This window comes from Ipomoea nil, unplaced genomic scaffold, assembly GCF_001879475.1.
Source record: "Ipomoea nil cultivar Tokyo-kokei standard unplaced genomic scaffold, Asagao_1.1 scaffold1509, whole genome shotgun sequence".
Lineage (NCBI taxonomy): Eukaryota > Viridiplantae > Streptophyta > Magnoliopsida > Solanales > Convolvulaceae > Ipomoea > Ipomoea nil.
The window spans coordinates 1814246-1832049 of record NW_017617937.1 but is presented as its reverse complement, the minus strand read 5'-3'; the positions used below and the strand labels follow the sequence as shown (position 1 = coordinate 1832049).

The 17804-nt window shown below is 36.3% G+C and overlaps 3 protein-coding genes across 8 annotated transcripts; 2 read left to right on the top strand and 1 right to left on the bottom strand.

The window, feature by feature from the left end:
* Nucleotides 1-1209: 1209 nt before the first annotated feature.
* On the top strand, nucleotides 1210-3098 carry LOC109189099. Of its 2 annotated transcripts, XM_019339839.1 has the most exons (4): nucleotides 1210-1365; nucleotides 1504-1627; nucleotides 1899-2058; nucleotides 2183-3098. In XM_019339839.1, the coding sequence occupies exons 3-4, from the start codon at nucleotides 1978-1980 to the stop codon at nucleotides 2660-2662; spliced, it is 561 nt and encodes a 186-aa protein (XP_019195384.1). In that variant the 5' UTR covers nucleotides 1210-1365; nucleotides 1504-1627; nucleotides 1899-1977; the 3' UTR covers nucleotides 2663-3098. The 2 variants fall into 2 exon arrangements, with proteins under 2 accessions (XP_019195384.1, XP_019195383.1); XM_019339838.1 differs by having other exon boundaries at nucleotides 1210-1627.
* Nucleotides 3099-4671: 1573 nt separating this feature from the next.
* On the bottom strand, nucleotides 4672-7987 carry LOC109189095 (BTB/POZ domain-containing protein At5g67385-like). Of its 4 annotated transcripts, XM_019339829.1 has the most exons (5): nucleotides 7973-7987; nucleotides 7283-7622; nucleotides 7105-7174; nucleotides 5719-6938; nucleotides 4672-5533 (listed from the first exon to the last, which is right to left on the bottom strand). In XM_019339829.1, the coding sequence occupies exons 2-5, from the start codon at nucleotides 7372-7374 to the stop codon at nucleotides 4960-4962; spliced, it is 1956 nt and encodes a 651-aa protein (XP_019195374.1). In that variant the 5' UTR covers nucleotides 7375-7622; nucleotides 7973-7987; the 3' UTR covers nucleotides 4672-4959. The 4 variants fall into 4 exon arrangements, with proteins under 4 accessions (XP_019195374.1, XP_019195376.1, XP_019195375.1 ...); XM_019339831.1 differs by lacking the exon at nucleotides 7973-7987 and having other exon boundaries at nucleotides 7105-7161; nucleotides 7283-7949; XM_019339830.1 differs by lacking the exon at nucleotides 7973-7987 and having other exon boundaries at nucleotides 4672-5493; nucleotides 5766-6938; nucleotides 7283-7947.
* A 5987-nt stretch (nucleotides 7988-13974) lies between these two features.
* Nucleotides 13975-16090, top strand: LOC109188773 (acyl-CoA-binding domain-containing protein 3-like). 2 transcript variants are annotated; one of them, XM_019339388.1, is made up of 4 exons: nucleotides 13975-14515; nucleotides 14618-14954; nucleotides 15430-15520; nucleotides 15799-16090. In XM_019339388.1, exons 1-4 carry the CDS (start codon nucleotides 14152-14154, stop codon nucleotides 15808-15810), a joined length of 804 nt encoding a protein of 267 aa, XP_019194933.1. In that variant the 5' UTR covers nucleotides 13975-14151; the 3' UTR covers nucleotides 15811-16090. The 2 variants fall into 2 exon arrangements, with proteins under 2 accessions (XP_019194933.1, XP_019194932.1); XM_019339387.1 differs by having other exon boundaries at nucleotides 13975-14954.
* The last annotated feature ends 1714 nt before the right edge of the window (nucleotides 16091-17804 follow it).

Sequence of the window (17804 nt, the reverse complement as noted above, 5' to 3'; positions counted from 1 at the left end):
AATTTTGATCGAATTAACAAATTTTGAAACTAGTAAATCTTATGTTTTTTTTTTCATTTTAATATATTGTACTAATATCTACATCTGAAACTAATTAGTCCAAGCTTAGGTTGAGCAATATAATTTTTTTAAAAAAAAGAAACTATAAACAAAGCAAATATGTAATTTTGATTTACCAGAAAGAAAGTCTGTTACATGTTAAAGCACATTGGGTAAAATTCGCTTTGTGATCATAATTGTCAAAGAACCACGTAAAATAATATAGGTTACCCATACCAAATTAAACCAAGAAGGTCAATATACAATATTCATATAAAGTCGAATTTGCATTGAAACTTTATGGATATTTAACCAATTATTTGACCAATTTGGTTAAATTGGAACTTTACTTGAAGTAAGCTAAACACATTATCATGGGTGTATAAGATTAATTAAGTTGAGATGTTCGCATGTGCAGCTCAATCAGTTATAGAAGTGAAGTTTATAAAGTATGACCAGTGATCGTAAGCAAATGTCTAGCTTTTTTGATTCATGTTACTATGATTTACATCCTCCTAAATGCTCTGTCGGGCTGTGTTGGGGTTCAACCTTTTGGAAAGTAAGATTAAGTTGAGATGAAGAAAATCTACAAATTAAAGTCCTCCTTCGTACTCCATCCTTTCCTGTCCATACACGTAATACATACCAGATCAGAATGTGTCGCCCATCATAAATAAAAAAAAAAAAAATTGAATCTTGATCGAATTGTGGGTATATAGAGAAGCATATCAGAAACAAAAACAGTGTCACATATTCAGACAACTGTGCACAAGCTAAGGTAGTCTTTAGAATTCTTGTTTGCACGTGATTCAGTTAGGCAGGCCTAGCTGTTATTCTTCATCAATGGTTCCCCTAGCCAAGAATGACCTTGCAATCCACGTTATATATATATATATAGAGCGTGAGAATCAACCTTAACATGCAAATTGCGAACTTATGATGAATTGCACCGTACTTATTATATAATTGCACTGTACCTGGATACAATTACACCGGCAAGGTCCTCCAGCATGTGAGTCATAACAGTGCAATCATATAGTAGTTGCAGTGCAATTCTCCACAAGTTCGCAGGTTCAGTTTGGTTTTCGGCTAATTAGAAATGTATATATATAATTATATATATGATGAAATGGGTATTTAATAAATTAATATATTGTGTACTGTGTGCAGTGCTGGAGTTGTCTGGGGAGCATCTCTTTCACAAAACTAGAATCAGATTGGCTAAGAGACTGGGATTTGTTTGGCATGCTGTCCGGGCCTCTTCATCTTCAAGATCATCTTCTCTTCTGTTCTAACACAACAGAAGCAACAATTGCTTTGATTTCTGTGTGTAAAACAGAATCTTAAATTCTTCTTCTGCAGCTAGCTAGAACCAATATAATAATATAGTATTTATTATTCGGATTAATTATTGTTAATAATGTTTTTTTATTGTTATTTTGTCTGGGGGTGCTGTGTGAGCAGTATATAGTGAGGGAATGTGAGGATGAAGCAAACTGCTACTACCCCATCCACTTGATTGTATCTCCTCTTTTGTCCCTTCTCCATGTGACTCACTACTCATCTCTCTTGCTCCCCCTCTTAACTGGTAAGAACCTTCAATTCTTCATCTTTCTGAACTTGATTGATTTATTCAAGAACATCAACTTATTTTGTTCCCAGAAAATGATAATCTTAGCTTGCAGCCTGTGATATCTATCTGATTATATTATGATCATCATATGATGATGAGCTAAGTCTTGAAAGACAGTAATTTTCTAGTGTTTTTGATGCTCAAATCTTGTGAACATCTGGAATTTGAAGGGTGTTTTCTTTTCTTCTGGGATTTTTTTTTCCTTAAATTTTCATGGTTTTTGCAGGTAAAGGTGTACTGGGGTTCAGTTGTTAGTTATAAGCAGCATTAGTTTGAGGTTTGAAGTGACAAAAGATCAGACAGAAATGGAGAAGATTCTTAATCAATACGAAAAGGAGTACATGAAGATGGCCATGTTAAAGCATGAAGAAACATTCAGAGAGCAGGTAAAGACTAAAGACAGTTTGGTTTGTTTTAGTAATTTAGTCTCTGCTCATGATAAGATTCAATTCTAAGGTTGAGTTTACAAGAATTATAAATATATATATGTTGGATTCATTTTGTGTTTAGGTTTATGAGCTTCATCGGCTGTACCAAATCCAGAAGATACTGATGAAGAACATTGCAGTTCAGAAGAGGCAAGAAACTCAAGAAAGGGAGTTGAAGAATGCCCATAATCTTACCCAGGATTCTGATCACAAGAGGACTAGGCAGATTCTGGACTTGGAAAGGCCTGTAGCAGATGAAGGCGGGATTGAAGACGAGAGCGAGCTGGAGTTAACGTTAGGTCCATCGTGCTACAACCGGAGGAGGAGAAAGGCGGCATTGGAGCCTTCAGATTCTGCTCCCAGCTTCTCTTCTTCCACAGATAGCCATGGGAAGGAGAGCTCCAGAGAGGACTTAAAATGGGGGATTGAATTGCCAGCAGCCTTAAACCAAAGTTTTCTTCAAGGACAGAAGAGTTCGAACGTCGAAGAGCTGCAGTTTAGGCAGGATAGATTGAACAACCCTCCATGGCTTTTCCAGGCTTTGAGCCTAAACATGACTTGATCGAATTCATGATATGATGGATAACATGTTAGAGTACTAATTCTGCGATTGATGTTATTTGTGGTGCTGTTGCCTGTTGGCTAGCTTTCATCTTCTTCCACCAAATCTTCAAACATGGCTTGTTGAGCATATAACCATTAATGTGCAATCCAACTATCAGCTTAGACTTTTAGTTGAGATGGAACACATGCTTCAATTTAGTATCAGAGCCAGGCCAAAGGTTAGTCTTAGATTCAGACAGACCAGGAACAATGTTTTCTGGGAATCTCAAAACTTTCCCACATTAGAGGACTCCAAATCACATTCGTTTCCGGACTTTTAATCTCTGGGTAATGGTGATTATACCCAAGAACATACTTCTATCCAACCAGTACTTGGACTAAACCTCTTTTTTTCTTTTTAATTAATCTCCAAGATTCTGTCTTAGTTCTTGTAATCATCTCCTCTCCTAAGAAAAATTCAATCTTGAGGGCAACTCCGATCCAGCCAAGTTGATTAGACGATTGACTTGGTAATCACAAAATTATAAGTTTGACTCAATTAAAGCATCTCTTAGTAGAGATTCAAACCATGACCTTTGATCTGGCTCTGATACCAAATTGAAGCATGTGTGTCATCTCAACTAAAAGCTTAAACTGATAATTGGATTGCACATTAATGGTTATATGCTCAACAGACTCCCAACGAGAACGAACAATTGGCTTTCTTCGTTTGAGCCAGTTTGGTCAATTAAAGAAAAAAATTAAATCTTGAAAGATTTTTCCAGCTATGTCCAGCTCCAAGGAGCATGATGAACAGTGATGGCAGAAGGGAATCTCCAACGTCAATTACAATTAAGGTTCATTGTATTCGACTTAATCGACAGATTATTTAATGTAATCTCCAAGTAAATAAAGATTTGTGAGAACATGCCATAACTCACAGACAACTTGGGAGGAATCTGATCTCAGCAAACATTTGTTTATTAAAATTAAAAAAAAAAAAAAAAATGGTTAGTTTCTGGGTTTAGTTTAAGAACATAGGATTAGGCCATTCGACCACCTTTCACGTTCTGCTTTAATTAACGTTCTTCATTTCAATTCTCACCTACCACATGGAACATTAAGCCATTAGAAAACCTCGTTTTTGTCTGCCACCAAATGTACATTAGATTCCCAATTTGAACCTAATATGAGCTGCTCAGCAATAATTTTGTTTTCCAATATACCCAGATTGCTCTTATGCACCCACTCTAACAAGATTATCTTGTTTATATATAAATATAGATCAGATATCCTGCTTTTATACAGAAATTCTGTGCCAAATCTATTATTTGGACAGCATCAGCTTCTGTATTATTATCATTATTTGCATAAAAGGATTGGCTTGATCCCAGACAGTGCTAGGCTGTCTGGATATTTTAAAATTTTTTGGGTCAATGCTTTTTATCCAAGAATGAAGAACCACAATCATTTTGAGAAGTGATGCCCCATTCCTTGTCCTCTATCAGATAGGGCATCTTGTGTCCAAAATCTCCATTAATGTCATTGTAACATCAGATGATCAACTTTTGTATGTGTGCTTTGATGTTGGATATACGGAATTTAGTATATTTACGTGAGGTCAATTATCACAGAGTAATATTTACAAAATTTAGTATATTTACGTGAAAGTACAATTAGGCAACTGTACTAAAAAAGATTGCAATTACATTCCTCAACACTCTAAATGTGTGTAATTTCACCTCCTAGCTGGTTGTGGAAGTCACCGTCCACATCATCATCAAGCAGCCGGAAGAAAGGAGTGCTAACCGGCTAGCAGGTAAAATTGCACACATTTAGGATATAGAAGAGGTAATTGAAATTTTTTAGTATAGTGACCTAATTGCACTTTCACGTTCATTCAGTGGCCGATTTGGACCTTATTCCAAAATTAAAAAACAAAACAATAATAATAAAAATAATAAAAAATAAAAAGTAAATTTCTGCTGCTATGGAACAGCCAAACAGGTATGAAATATGAGAATATCAGAAAGCCCTTCAAAAAAGATTGTTTCTTTATATTTTTGGTCTTAGTAATATGCCATCTCTAATATTACAAGTCTTTGGGTAGGGATATACAGAGAAACTTATCATCAGCTACTACTGGTTGAATTGTATTCATCAATCAATGCACAGAGACAAAATATGATTTACAGTTTTATCACACAGGAAAAGAGGACAAGCAACATAGGTTGTCTGGCAGAGAATCCTCTTTCCTAAGCATCAAAACAAAGCAGTAACCTTAATCCCAGTATGCATCACTAAGAAAAAAACTGCCTATGAAATGGAGTGGCGCCGATTTTTACTTGGTTTGTTTCTGCCTTTGCTAGGTATGAGTCCATCAGCGCGAGCAAATGGATAAAGTTTGCCAAGCTTTCTGGAAACGGAGCTCATGAATGATCTTCGGGGAAGAGGAGGCTTGTCAGCAGATGCAAGAGTGATGCCTAAGGGACTGCTGGTAGCTGATTTATCCGAAGACTTCTCGATTTCTCTCAACCTCATTTTCATCTTCACGAGCTCCAGTTTCAGATCCTGGTTTTCTCTTCGCAGACTTGAGAGCTCGTCTGGAACGATGGGCTGGATGTCAGTGGAGAACTGAGTCGCCACTTTGGAGGGAAGAGCGGGAGATTCACCACCGCCATTCATGACCTCTCGGAGGCGTTGCTGCTCATAATAAAGCACTTGAACGACGGTCTGAACTGGGAGGCGGTCATTCTGGGCAGCATGAGCACAAGCTTCTCGAGAGAGTTTTTGGCAGTCCATAACGCTGCACACTTTCTTTCTCTCCATATCACTTAAAGCAGGGTGTGCCTTCAAATTGTGCATATTGCATAACGATATTTGAGTAATCAAAGAATTGAACACGTGCTGATAGTTGGATTGCACACCCTGCGGTGGGTTCCAAGCAACACGTGGACCGTAGTCGCGATTCGAACCATGACCTTTGGTCTGGCTCTGATACCAAATTGAAGCATGTGCTCCATCTCAACTAAAAGTCTAAGCTGATAGTTGGATTTCACATTAATGGCTCAACACGAAGAAGTAAAGACTAACAAAACGTTGTGCAAAGTGAATGTGCATACCTTCAAGTAAATGTCAATGGAACGGTACATCCCATCTTCTGTGATTCTTGATTGCTCGGGGATAAGTTCAGCGATATTAATGAACTTCGAGACAGATAGATTACGATCTGAAGCTATTTCAGCAAGATAAGTCTCCATTAGCCTCCCCACACGCTCCATATCACTAGGCGAGGGAGCTACATATTCTTCATTATCTGGATTGAAGCCCGATCCCCGATTTCCATTTCCCTCCAGTTGATACTCCAGGTAGTTCATCATAATCCGCTGCACAGTTTCAACATCGAATAACGTGTCCCCAGTGAAAGAATACGAGGGGATTAACAAATCGTCTAAAACAGCCTGCCCAAGTTGCAAACCGAGTCTCTTCTCCAAGTCAAGCCTGCAAGCAACGGTTGTTTCCAGATATATTGCTGCTCTTAGGAGCATTGACAGGAAGCTAACCGATAGGGTGTTCTTCTCCCTTGGCAGAAGGCTAACAATCGTTTCCAAAACGACCCTCTTCTCGTGTTCTTGTCTCGGTTCGATTTTCTTCCTCCCCTTTCCAAAGATTTCCAAACCTCGAAGAGATTTCTGGGCGTAAAGCATGAGGATCGGTCCAAGTCCATACTGCTTGAATCCCCTTGCCATCATTGCAATCAGAACCCTTTGGAAAAAATCAATTCTAAGCACAGTCATATCCTCAGCCCACCAATCAACTATAGGCTTTGTGCTTGGAAGCGTCGGGGAGGAGTTTAAACCATTAGTCCCACCACCCTCCACCACCACAGATGAGCAGAATTGGCTATCTTTGCAGGCTATATACGCTATTTGATCAATGCATCGGCTCACCAGTTTCACTTTCTCCGCCATTGGGAGAAGACTCTCCGAAGAATGCAAAATGGAAACCGCCCCTGCAAGGCTGTTGAGTGCAACTTCGTTTAAGTAGGCCTCCGTCCTCCCCACCAAGTTCCCAACCGCGTAGTCCTCAGTCATCTCGAGATACTCTGCCGTGCATCTAAGCATGCCAATGTTCTCTGTGCTTATCTCGAAATTAATCCCATAACAAAATTTCGCAGCGAGCTCAAACGCCTCTGCTCCACCGGGGATATCAGGGATTTCAACTATAGAAAGATCAGCATCACTCGACTCAGACACCAATTTCCTTATGTACCCACACTTTGACACTAAAGGGAACTGTGTGTATGTGTATGTGTGTGTGTGTGTGAAACCAGAAAACAAAGGGTCATTGTCGAAACATTTCAGTCCGAAAAACAATGCAAGAATTCAAGAAACAGGTAAACAAGAATCAAGAACTGAACAAAAACATGTCATAAGTCATAAGAGGAGTTTCCAGTCCAACCTTGTGGAGTGAAAAGGATGTCCCTCCAGCATGAATCGTAACGTCGCTAGGGATTTCCTGGGAAAAGATCCTGTCAAGGAGTTCAGGGCATAAAAACAAGACAGCACAAAACATATCCACAAACCAAACCAAACAGTTCCAATAAAAGAAGAATCTTGATAAAAACAACTGGGTATACCATTCAGTGGTCCTCTTCATGGCAGTGGAAAGAAGCTCCTTCTTTTTGATAGACAGGTTATTAACAATACCCTCTTGATCAAGATCCACCATGGCAATGATCAGAGAACTCTGAGCCCAGAAATGTGCTCATCAACACTGAAGATGATGATGAGTTAAATAAGCAACTTCCAACTTTTTTAAAGCAAAAAATTTCCCTCTAGCTATTCTTGTGCATCAAAAGCAAAGCTACTATCTTGTCCCCAAACAATTAGTACCCACTTTTTTTTTCCACAGTCTTCCTCTTCTTTGTCTCAATAATGCACAACCCTACCTATCTTCAATATCTGATCAGCCAATAACTGCATTATTATCATCAACCTTTGCAATCAATCACCACCCTAGTGAAATTCCCATAATAGGCATTGCACAAAGAATCTATTATCTACACACACATGTAGAACCTGAATGTCAGATGGCAGAAGAGGAAGGGTATAAATGTATAATGAGTAATATGCAGAAAAATTAGGGTTAACTGGCTTGAAACAGATGTATAAGTGTGTGGTTGTAAATGCAGGAGGTTTTGTATAAAGGGATGAGATGATGAAGGCGCCAAAAAAGTGGAAGTTTCCCTGTGCATTTTCGTCCACAAAAACACCAATCTTGATTGATTTCTCCTAAAGATTACCATTCTCAAGAGTAAATCTGATACCTAAACTAACAGAGATTCAGAGACAAAAATATACGATGTATCTGTCTGGATTTGGGCGCTGGGCCCATCCCATCTGGTTGATCAATAATGCAACGTTCAAGTGGTTCAACCACTGCTGAAGAGCCCGCAGAAAGCTCTGCCTGGCTCAATCCCTGGGCCCTTTTATAGAGACTCAACATTATTGATCTTCAATCAATCGCCATTTTCTTTGCACGGTACGTGTTGTAAGACTCTCACGTACATAAATTGTCCTGCTTTTCTTGGGTGCGTGGGTGTGGGTCGAGTGGATGGGGGTAATAGTGTGTTAAGGTGGACATCGCTATCATCCTATGTAGCATGAAAATGAAAAACACGGACAGTTCAGTTGGTTCTAAATAAGAAAGAGAAAATGTTCCGAACAGTTCAATTAATAGTCTTATAGTCCTCTCATCTAATGGGTGGCTGAATTAGCCGGAGTGGGGAGTGAGACTTACACCTGATTTTTATAGTGCAGTTGTATCTCTTTTATATTGTTTACAGACTATTACACACGAGTAAAACATAAAAATAATATTTTTATTCAGTACCCAATCTTCAGTAGTGACTACGAGTTTCCTTACTGTTTGGAACAAAAATTATAGACACTTGATGGTGTGGCCTACAATGGATTGTATGCATCAATCCCATGAAATAAAGAATGGTATTGGACAAGAATTATGAGCAGTGTTGATGGCATTTAGGGCACGACCACGCATGTTGGTTTTGGGATTAACAATAATAACAACAGCTTTGGTCCACGTTGATGGGCTCCTCCTTCACAAGATTAATTAATTGAGGCTCAAAGACTTTAAATCAATTAAGTGGGACAATTTTTGTTCCTGTCGAATGTTGACACATCATATGATTAAGGTAATTGAGGGAGGATTATTGATGCAAACTGGACATGGAGAAACGTCAGAGATTAAAGTCGACTCCTCCGATGATCCGTCCTGTCAGGCCTCAGCTAGCCGAACCAGGATATGATGAACAATATCAGTTACGTTGCAGTCTTGTTAGGTTAACCAAATCCCTTTGGCACATTCACCAACAACAAAACATGCCGGCAAGGGATAATGGAGGGCCAATTTGGAGACCACAGTTCGAATCGGAATCGTGCACTGTACAATCAGAACCGGAATTGAACCGTCCATACGATTTTGGAGAATCGGAACTAATAAAGTTTCGGTTAAGGCTAGGTTTGTGTAATAAAAGAACCGGAACCGACCTCAGTACCTACTTGTTTGTATCTAACTTATACTGATTATATTATAGTTAACTACATCTCTCATTTAATTTGTTTGTGTCTGATCATGATATCAATAATGTCTCCAGCTTGATAATATCAAACTTATGTTGATCAGAGCATAGATTCTGTAATCATGAACCAGAACAGAACAGTTGCCAAGAACTAACCATGCATACAGTTAATCCAATAACGGAGATTGGAACAAAGACTTGCTCTGTACTTGTTAGCTGTTAACGAGGTACAACAACAATAATCAGTAAGAATTGAAGCAAATATTCGAGCGAGTTCTATTACATGTACTCCTAAATCTTATTCCTTCAATATTATTTTTTGATATAGTGAATTTTGATAAGTTATTTTTTTTCATATAAATCCTAATACAAATGTTTATATCAAAATTTTGTGCGTAAGAATACAAGTTAAGAGTATAGGACGAGAGTATACATAATATTTTCCTACTAAGGAGACATGACAAAATGTAGCAGGACCGACCTCCCATAAAAGAATGGCTGTCAACAAGCTAGTCTGATATACTGAACATCCCTGATCTGAGTTGGAATCCACACAACACAAAACCCCCACACCACATAGATGAGAACCCCCCACCATAACCTTTGACAGTGACACTCCTTTTTTTTTTACATAAGGTATCTCTCAACTTAAGAGACTAATCCTAACGCTGAAAAAAAGATAGCTCCATTAGTCTTCTCCTTATACGCTTTGTGTATGAAAGTTTTTTATTTCCTTTAGTCGATCAAGGTCTTCTGATAATCTCAAGTTTTATATAACTCACCTAGTCACCTTGTATATGCCGAAGTAATTTGTGGACAGCTGCTCAAAAATGGTTGAGCGGTGACAAATTAAAGAAACATGTTAGAATGAATTCATGTGCCTCAACAGGAACCATGTGCACGTAGTACAAATATAGGACGTTTGAATTATCCAGATGTGACGCAAGTTTATTATCTGCATGCTCTCCAAATCTATGATTAATGAAGATTAAATTTCTGAAAAATTAATTCTAAAGCATGTGTTTATGGACAATGATTTCTTCAACTCCGCAGAGGATTGGGAGAAGACCAAATCAACACACAGGTTGATCTAAATCCGACGGCCGGCGGCTGACGCGGTGAGGAAGGTTGTAACGGCACGGCGGCATCTCTCATTCCTTCTTCAATTCTCCCTAATCGTTATACCATGGACCAGGGTCCAATGTATACGACGTCGTTTGAAATTTAAATTTTAACGACCATCGTTTGTTGTTCAATTCGAGTTATAGAAGTTTTTTTTTTTAACTGTAAAATATGTGTATATATCTCGTGTTATGTGTTTCTGTACATCATGTACGTTAAGTGTAAGGATTCTGAAAGTGATTAGTAGTTATATAACATAAAATATATTGTGTGTCTTATTTTACGAATTTATGTCTTGTATTATGAAATTATGTGCCTATATGACATAAATTATTTACATAGATCAGATATGAGAATAAGTAAAATAGAAAACATGTGTATGTATCTTGTAGTAAATAGAAAACATGTGTATGTATCTCGTGTTATGCATTTCTTCACAACATGTCATGCAATTCTGTATATTAAGCGTAAGAATTTTGTATAATACAAAACATATTGTGTGTCTTAATTTACGAATTTGTGTCTTGTATTATGAAATTATGTGCCTATAAGACATACATTATTTACATAAATCAGATTTAGGAATAAGTCAAATAAAAAACATGTGTATGTATCTCGTGTTATGCGTTTCTGTACATCATGTTATGCAATTCTGTACATTAAGCGTAAGAATTTTGTACCTAAAATAAATTAAAATTTGTGTTGAAACATGAGAAACGTGAAGTTACAAAGTATGTTAAAGCTTAAATATCAAATGACATCGTTTTGATCCAGGTCCACAATGCTATGGACCCTGGTCCACGATATAAATTGCCTCTTCTCTCAAACGGTTGAATTCTCAACTCCACGGGCCCACTCTGATCCGATAAAGCATTTGAAAGGTTATAAATCACGACGATTCAATAGCTCAACAAATAGGACCAAATATGTGCAAGATCTGACCACTTTGAACATAATCCTCATTGGACATCTCTCATTCCTTGATTTCCTTCTATTAGTCTATAGAGTAGCAAATTATTATGTGAACCCGCATCCACCTTGCAAGATGGATTGGGTCAAAAAATTCACAATTTATATACTGAATGTTCACAATTTGCATACTGAATGTTCACAATTTTTATATACTAAATGTTCACAATTTATATACTGAATGTCAACAATTTGATATACTAAATGTTCACAATTTACATACTAAATATCCACAATTTAAATTGTAAATATTCAGTATATAAATTGGGTATTTTGACACGAATTCACTTTACAAGGTAGATTCGGATCCATGAGATAACTATTACTATAGCAATCGTTATGCTATGGACCCGTGTCCAGCATGCATGCTGGACACAGGTAACAGTGTCGTTAGGCACTGTTATCTTCTTTTCTTTTTTTCTTTTTTAATTTCAGACCACTTTGTTATAGGAGTATATGTTCATAATTTTATTACTATATGTTCATAATGTCAGAGCTTTATGTTCATAATTCCATAACTGTACATTCATACTTCCATAACTGTACATTCATAATTCAATAACTGTAACTTCATAATTTTCGAAGCTCTATGTTCACAATTTTAGAGCTCTATGTTCATAATTTTATCACTATATGTTCATATTGTAAGTTCATAATGTCAGAGCTCTGTGTTCATAATTTCATAACTGTACATTCATAATTTCATAACTGTACATTCATAATTGCATAACTGTACATTCATAATTCTGTAACTGTACATTCATAATTCAATAACTGTAAAATCATAATTTTCAAAGCTCGATGTTCATAATTTTATCATTATATGTTCAGAATTGTAAGTTCATAATGTCATAGCTCTGTGTTCATAATTTTATAACTTACATTCATAATTTCATAACTATACATTCATAATGGCATAAACGAATAACGCCGTTAACGGCGAGACAAAATCAAAAAAAAAAATAATAATAACTGAAATGACGCGTTTTCCCTGAAAATGACGTCGTTTTGGACTCGTGTCCACAATTCCACTGCATAATTTGCGTTACTAGAGTACAGAGTACATACTACACAATCATTATTGTATGGACCATGGTCCACACAAATTGTGTGGACCATATTTTGTCTACTATAAAATAATGTACATTCAGTACAAATATAATGTACATTCAGTACAAAAATAATGTACATTGTGTTCAGAAAATGTACATTATTTTTGTTCCGAGTGTACATTACATTGTATAATGTACATTCAGTACAAAAATAATGTACATTTAGTATATTAAAAATGTACTTTTTGTTATTGTCCACATAACATTGTGTGGACCTTTGCCCATACTACAGAAGCCAACATTATATTGGGCCGATACTGCAGGCCCGCTTCCAGTTTTTCGGACATTGTCCATGAAATAGTTGTGCTCGGCCTGATTCATTTATTATATTCCTCCGGCCCACTTTAGATCTTGACATTTTTCCTCTTTTTTTTCTTTGTTTTTGTTTTTTGTTTTTAAATAATTATGGAGTATATATTTTTTCGGATTCGAGATTCGATCAACGCAACATAGGTGAAATTCAATTAATAACAAATTGTTTAAAAATTAACTTGTTGAATTTTACCCGAGATATTTTTTTAAAAAAAGAATTGGAATATTTGGATAACAATTTTGTGCAGCATACTCGAATAAGAGAGTATTAATAATAATTTAACTAATAAAATTTTAGTACAAGAATATGCTTCACCTACTCAATCACTCTTTTCGAATTTGATACTGTTTTTTGTTGAGATAGCTAACGAAAGACTCCAAGAATATTAGTAGTTGAAGAATCAAATGAAAGTATGTATACTTCTATTTATTATTATTATTTTTTTGTATTTCTATTTGATTGTTCTTAATTTTTAATAGGGAAATAGTATTCTTTTTTACCCTTAAATTGTGAAAAATATCATTTTTGTCCTTTAATTTTTTGCAAATTAATTATTTCCATCCCTCAAATATTTATATTGTGATATTTTGTACCCAACTCTATATAAAAAATCACTTCACAATAATTGATAATAAAGAACTAATAATAATAATAATAATAATAATAATAATAATAATAATAATAAAACTAAAGAAAGAAATATGTCCTTTCAAAAAAGAAAGAAATATGTCCTTTCAAAAGCTAAGCATTTCTATGATATCATTATAGAGTATGATTGTCTTAATTTTTGCACTACGTTTAATTCTTGTTGTTCAGACCTTTCTTATGTTGGGCTAGTTGGTAAGCAATGTCGTAGGGACATTGGGAACGTATCTGTTCGCCATGTCAATAGGTCAGCGAATCAAATTGCTCATGTTCTGGCAAGGGCTACTAATTCTATGTCTGCCTTAGGTTCGTAGTTCTGTGTTCCACCGACCTGTATTTCTTCTTTACTTGATTTTTAATGAATTTCCTTATGTTTTTCTAAAAAAAAAATAAATAAACAAATAAAAATTTTCTCAAGTAAATGGAGAATTTCTCATTAGTATCAAATATAGTCTTAAATTTCATTTAAGAAGTTTGTGTTCATATGAAACATGTATAGTTGTATATAGTACAGAAGGATCAAAGGGACAAGGATTCTTACCTTAATCCAGCAAAATTGGTAGTTTAAAACTTTAAATCAAAGAGGAAAATGGCAAACGAGTGGGGCCCAGACCGTCATTCATTCCGCAGTTCCATCTCGGGATATGCTTTGCTCTATCTGGCCTTCAAAATCCTCGACTGCCTCAACAATTCCAATCTTCTCCATAATTCTTTGATTCTTTTCCCCTTGCTGCCTGCGCAATATGGGTATTGATACGCTGTTCTTTCAAGAATTGGCCTTTACTGTCGGACTAGCTCTCATGATCACTTTCTTGTTCTCCAAGTTCTTCTCCTCTGTTGTTGTCGAAGAAGACAGGAACATGAGCTTCTGTTGCGGGGGTGCGAATCGAAAAGCAGCTTCAAATCGACCAATGAACGGTGGGGAGATGAGAATTCAACATGGCGTAAACAAGTCGGTGCAATTTGGTGATCGTGTAAAGGAAGAGCGTGGGGTATTTGAGAATTCTGGAGTAGAAGATGAGGCAGTAAAAGTAGGGGAAGAGTTGGGAAAAGATCAAGAAAGTATTTTGGGGTGTGATGGAATGAAGCAGAAAGTGTTTGATGAAAGTCCCGTGAGAGAGAATTTTGAAGTGGAAGATGATGAGGCAGTAAAAGTAGCGGAGGAGGAGTTGGGAAAAGATGAAGAAAATCTCTTGGGGTGTGATGAAAGTGGCGTGAGAACAAAGTCTCGCGAAATCGAAGTAGAATTCGTGGATTCTGGGGAAATTGGGATTGAATTTGGTGAGAGGGAAGGAGTGGGAAAGGCACCCAAAAAGATGGAAAATGAGGATAATGATGGGGTGTTTGATGATTGGGAGGATGTAGAAAGAACAGAACTGGAAAAGAGCTTTGATGCTGCAGTGGTGTTTGTGGATTCTAATGCAAATTCTGACCAATTTGACAATGATTTCAAAATGCAGCTTTATGGCCTTCACAAGATTGCCACTGATGGACCTTGCTCCACTGCTCAGCCCATGGCTCTCAAGGTTTCAGCTCGTGCAAAATGGTATCTCTATTCCCAGAACTATCATTAATTCAAGTGATTGCAAACAATATTTTGTTAGCCCAGATCATAATTACTAACCTAGTTTCATTACTTTGATCATAATTGCAAACAAGAGAGCCAAGTTTGCAACTTTATTCACTAATCCAGTTAATAAATATTGCATGTGATGTGCTGGCATGAACCAACATAAATGTCAATAACAGGGTTGTTATCTTGTTGATTGCTTATGATCTCTTTGCTTGAGCTTTTATATGAAACTGAACTGATAAGATGAGATCACAGAATTTACTAGCACGAATTTATAATTCAAAGATTTTGATGTTGGGTGATTGTTCCAGTGGAGGGATGGAGTTGAACAAGGCTCGTAATATGCGTTTAACAACCGTTAATAGATTCTGTTTTTGTGTGTATCTCTTGGTTTGAAGAACTATGGCAACTGGGAATTCATGTGATTAAGCGAATTCTGTTGTTGTAGGACTGCTTGGCATAGCCTAGGGGACATTAGCAGGGAGGAAGCCATGGAACAGTATATTGCTCTTCTGTCAAGTGGCATTACTGATTGGAAGGTAAACAAATCTCTTCCTAAAGAATCATTCTTTACTCGTTACTGCTAAATTTATCCTGCAAATCACGTACACTGCAAGAAACCGTTCTTCGTTCCGACTTCTGAATGTTGAGCAAGCATCATATATGCATAACATAAACCCGCATTTCATGAAACTGAATCCTTTGTTGTATCAACTTCTGTTACTGCAAAAGGGTTTGCATTGTTCTTCTTTTCTGATCTGAAACTGTGTTGGCAACACTGATCAATTTCCTTTTGTTTTTGGTACCCAAAACAAAGAATGAGCTGTGACAGTCATTCATGATGGTGCCACTTGGCGACGAAGGTTGATTCCTCCATAAATCCAAAGCTTTCGCCGTTTGTAAACGCCTGCATCAGCCATCCTTTCCTCTGGTTATTTTAGGGTTTAAAGCTCAGACATGGCAGACATGTCTAATGTATATATATATATGGCAGTATATTATGTTATCTATGAATAATCATTTATCAACATGAAGTTGGTGAGCTATCTGTTTGCTAAGAGTATGAATTATATCAATGAAGCTCCTGATGAAGGATTAGTATTTCTTAAGGGCACAATCCTAGTTTTTTGCATTACCCTTTTTATTGCGACAATTACAAATTTACAATCAGTTAATAAATATATAAATCTCTAAAGCATAAATAACAATTATCAATAACATTAATGGTTAATACTTAATAGATACACTTGTTAAAAGTAAAAGCAAGTCCAACAGTTGAGTTTTACAACTCCAGCAAAGAAAGAGAAGAATACAGAAGTATAGAGTGAATATTGCTTCTGGTCAACTTACATAGCGAGAATGAATAATATAAAAGAATAACAAGACAAGACATTTTACGTGGAAATGTGAAAGAGAAAAAATCACTGAGTTTTTTTAAATTGAGTTAGACTGAAATTCACCATTATTATTTAATGGAACATATTTGATCTACTATTTTATTTTTTTTTGAAATATTCAAAATAGACAACTAGGAGGTGAGTGTTGTGGTCATGAAACCACTAAGAGTAAGACCTTATGAGGTCGGGAGGCTCCGGTTAGAGTGATGTAGGTTAGAAGAAACAATCCTCCCCCCCCCCCTCCCTCCCACCCACCCACCACACATATAGGTAGAGTGCTCTATTTATTTATAGTGATTGAGTGGCGATGGGACATAATGATGGTTAGTACTTAGGTGGACAAAATGACACTCCTTGATTGGGCACTAAAGTCGATCATGACATGTGTAACTTGTTGAGGTGATGGCTAATGAGGTGACAACAGCGTTGACCGAATTAGCAATGATGACTTACTGATACTGATATGACAATCAGTAAATCTATGGTTATAGAGGTTGGCAAGTAGTCATGTAGACTCTTTGGGACCGAGAAGTATATTTGAGAACCCTCGAGACCGATAAGTGCACTTGTGAGTTGTGAACCCCTGGGACGGAAAAGTGCACTTGTGAACCCCTAAGACCATGATGAGTTGTTTGGTAGACATGAATTGCATTTCAATTCAACCACAATTCTTTGATCACTCCCATTACAATGTTTGGTTGGAGGGAATTGCAATTCATGGATACTCCTATGAATTGCAATTCAATGGTTGTGGGAAAGGAAAAAATGGATGAAATGACACTGCTAACCTTGGTTATTATTATTATTATTATTATTATTATTATTATTATTATTATTATTATTATTATTACATAAAGACATTTTAGTCTTTATACCACTTATTTCATTCTCAATCCCAATAATTATATTCCTCCTTACCAAGTAATTTAAATTTCTACTTTATTTCCACATTATTATTTTTCCCACCGAATTACAATTTATTTCCCCTCTAATTTCTTTATTCTAACCAAACACTTTGTGAAGTACACTTGTGAGCTCTTGAAACCGGGAAATATACTTGTAAACCTTCACAAGACCAGAAAGTGTACTTGTAAGTCATATAGAGCAAGTATGATTGTCCTATAACTCAATCAATATTTTTATTTTATTTTTATTAATTATTTTTTATTTGTTTCACTCTTGGAACACATATTTGTCAATCAAATTTTGTGTAAATTCAACAAATAATTGTGTATTCACTTTCTTTTTAGATAACAAAGAAATTGAGGGTGTACACGGACAAATGACAAATCTAAACCGCACCTAGATATGGATAATATCTCAATCGTTATACCCTACACTACGGCGCATATAGTATTGTGCGTTCCGCACTTCCCAAAATGTGGTAGGGAATTAATGTGATTATGTGTATTTGTTTATATAATTA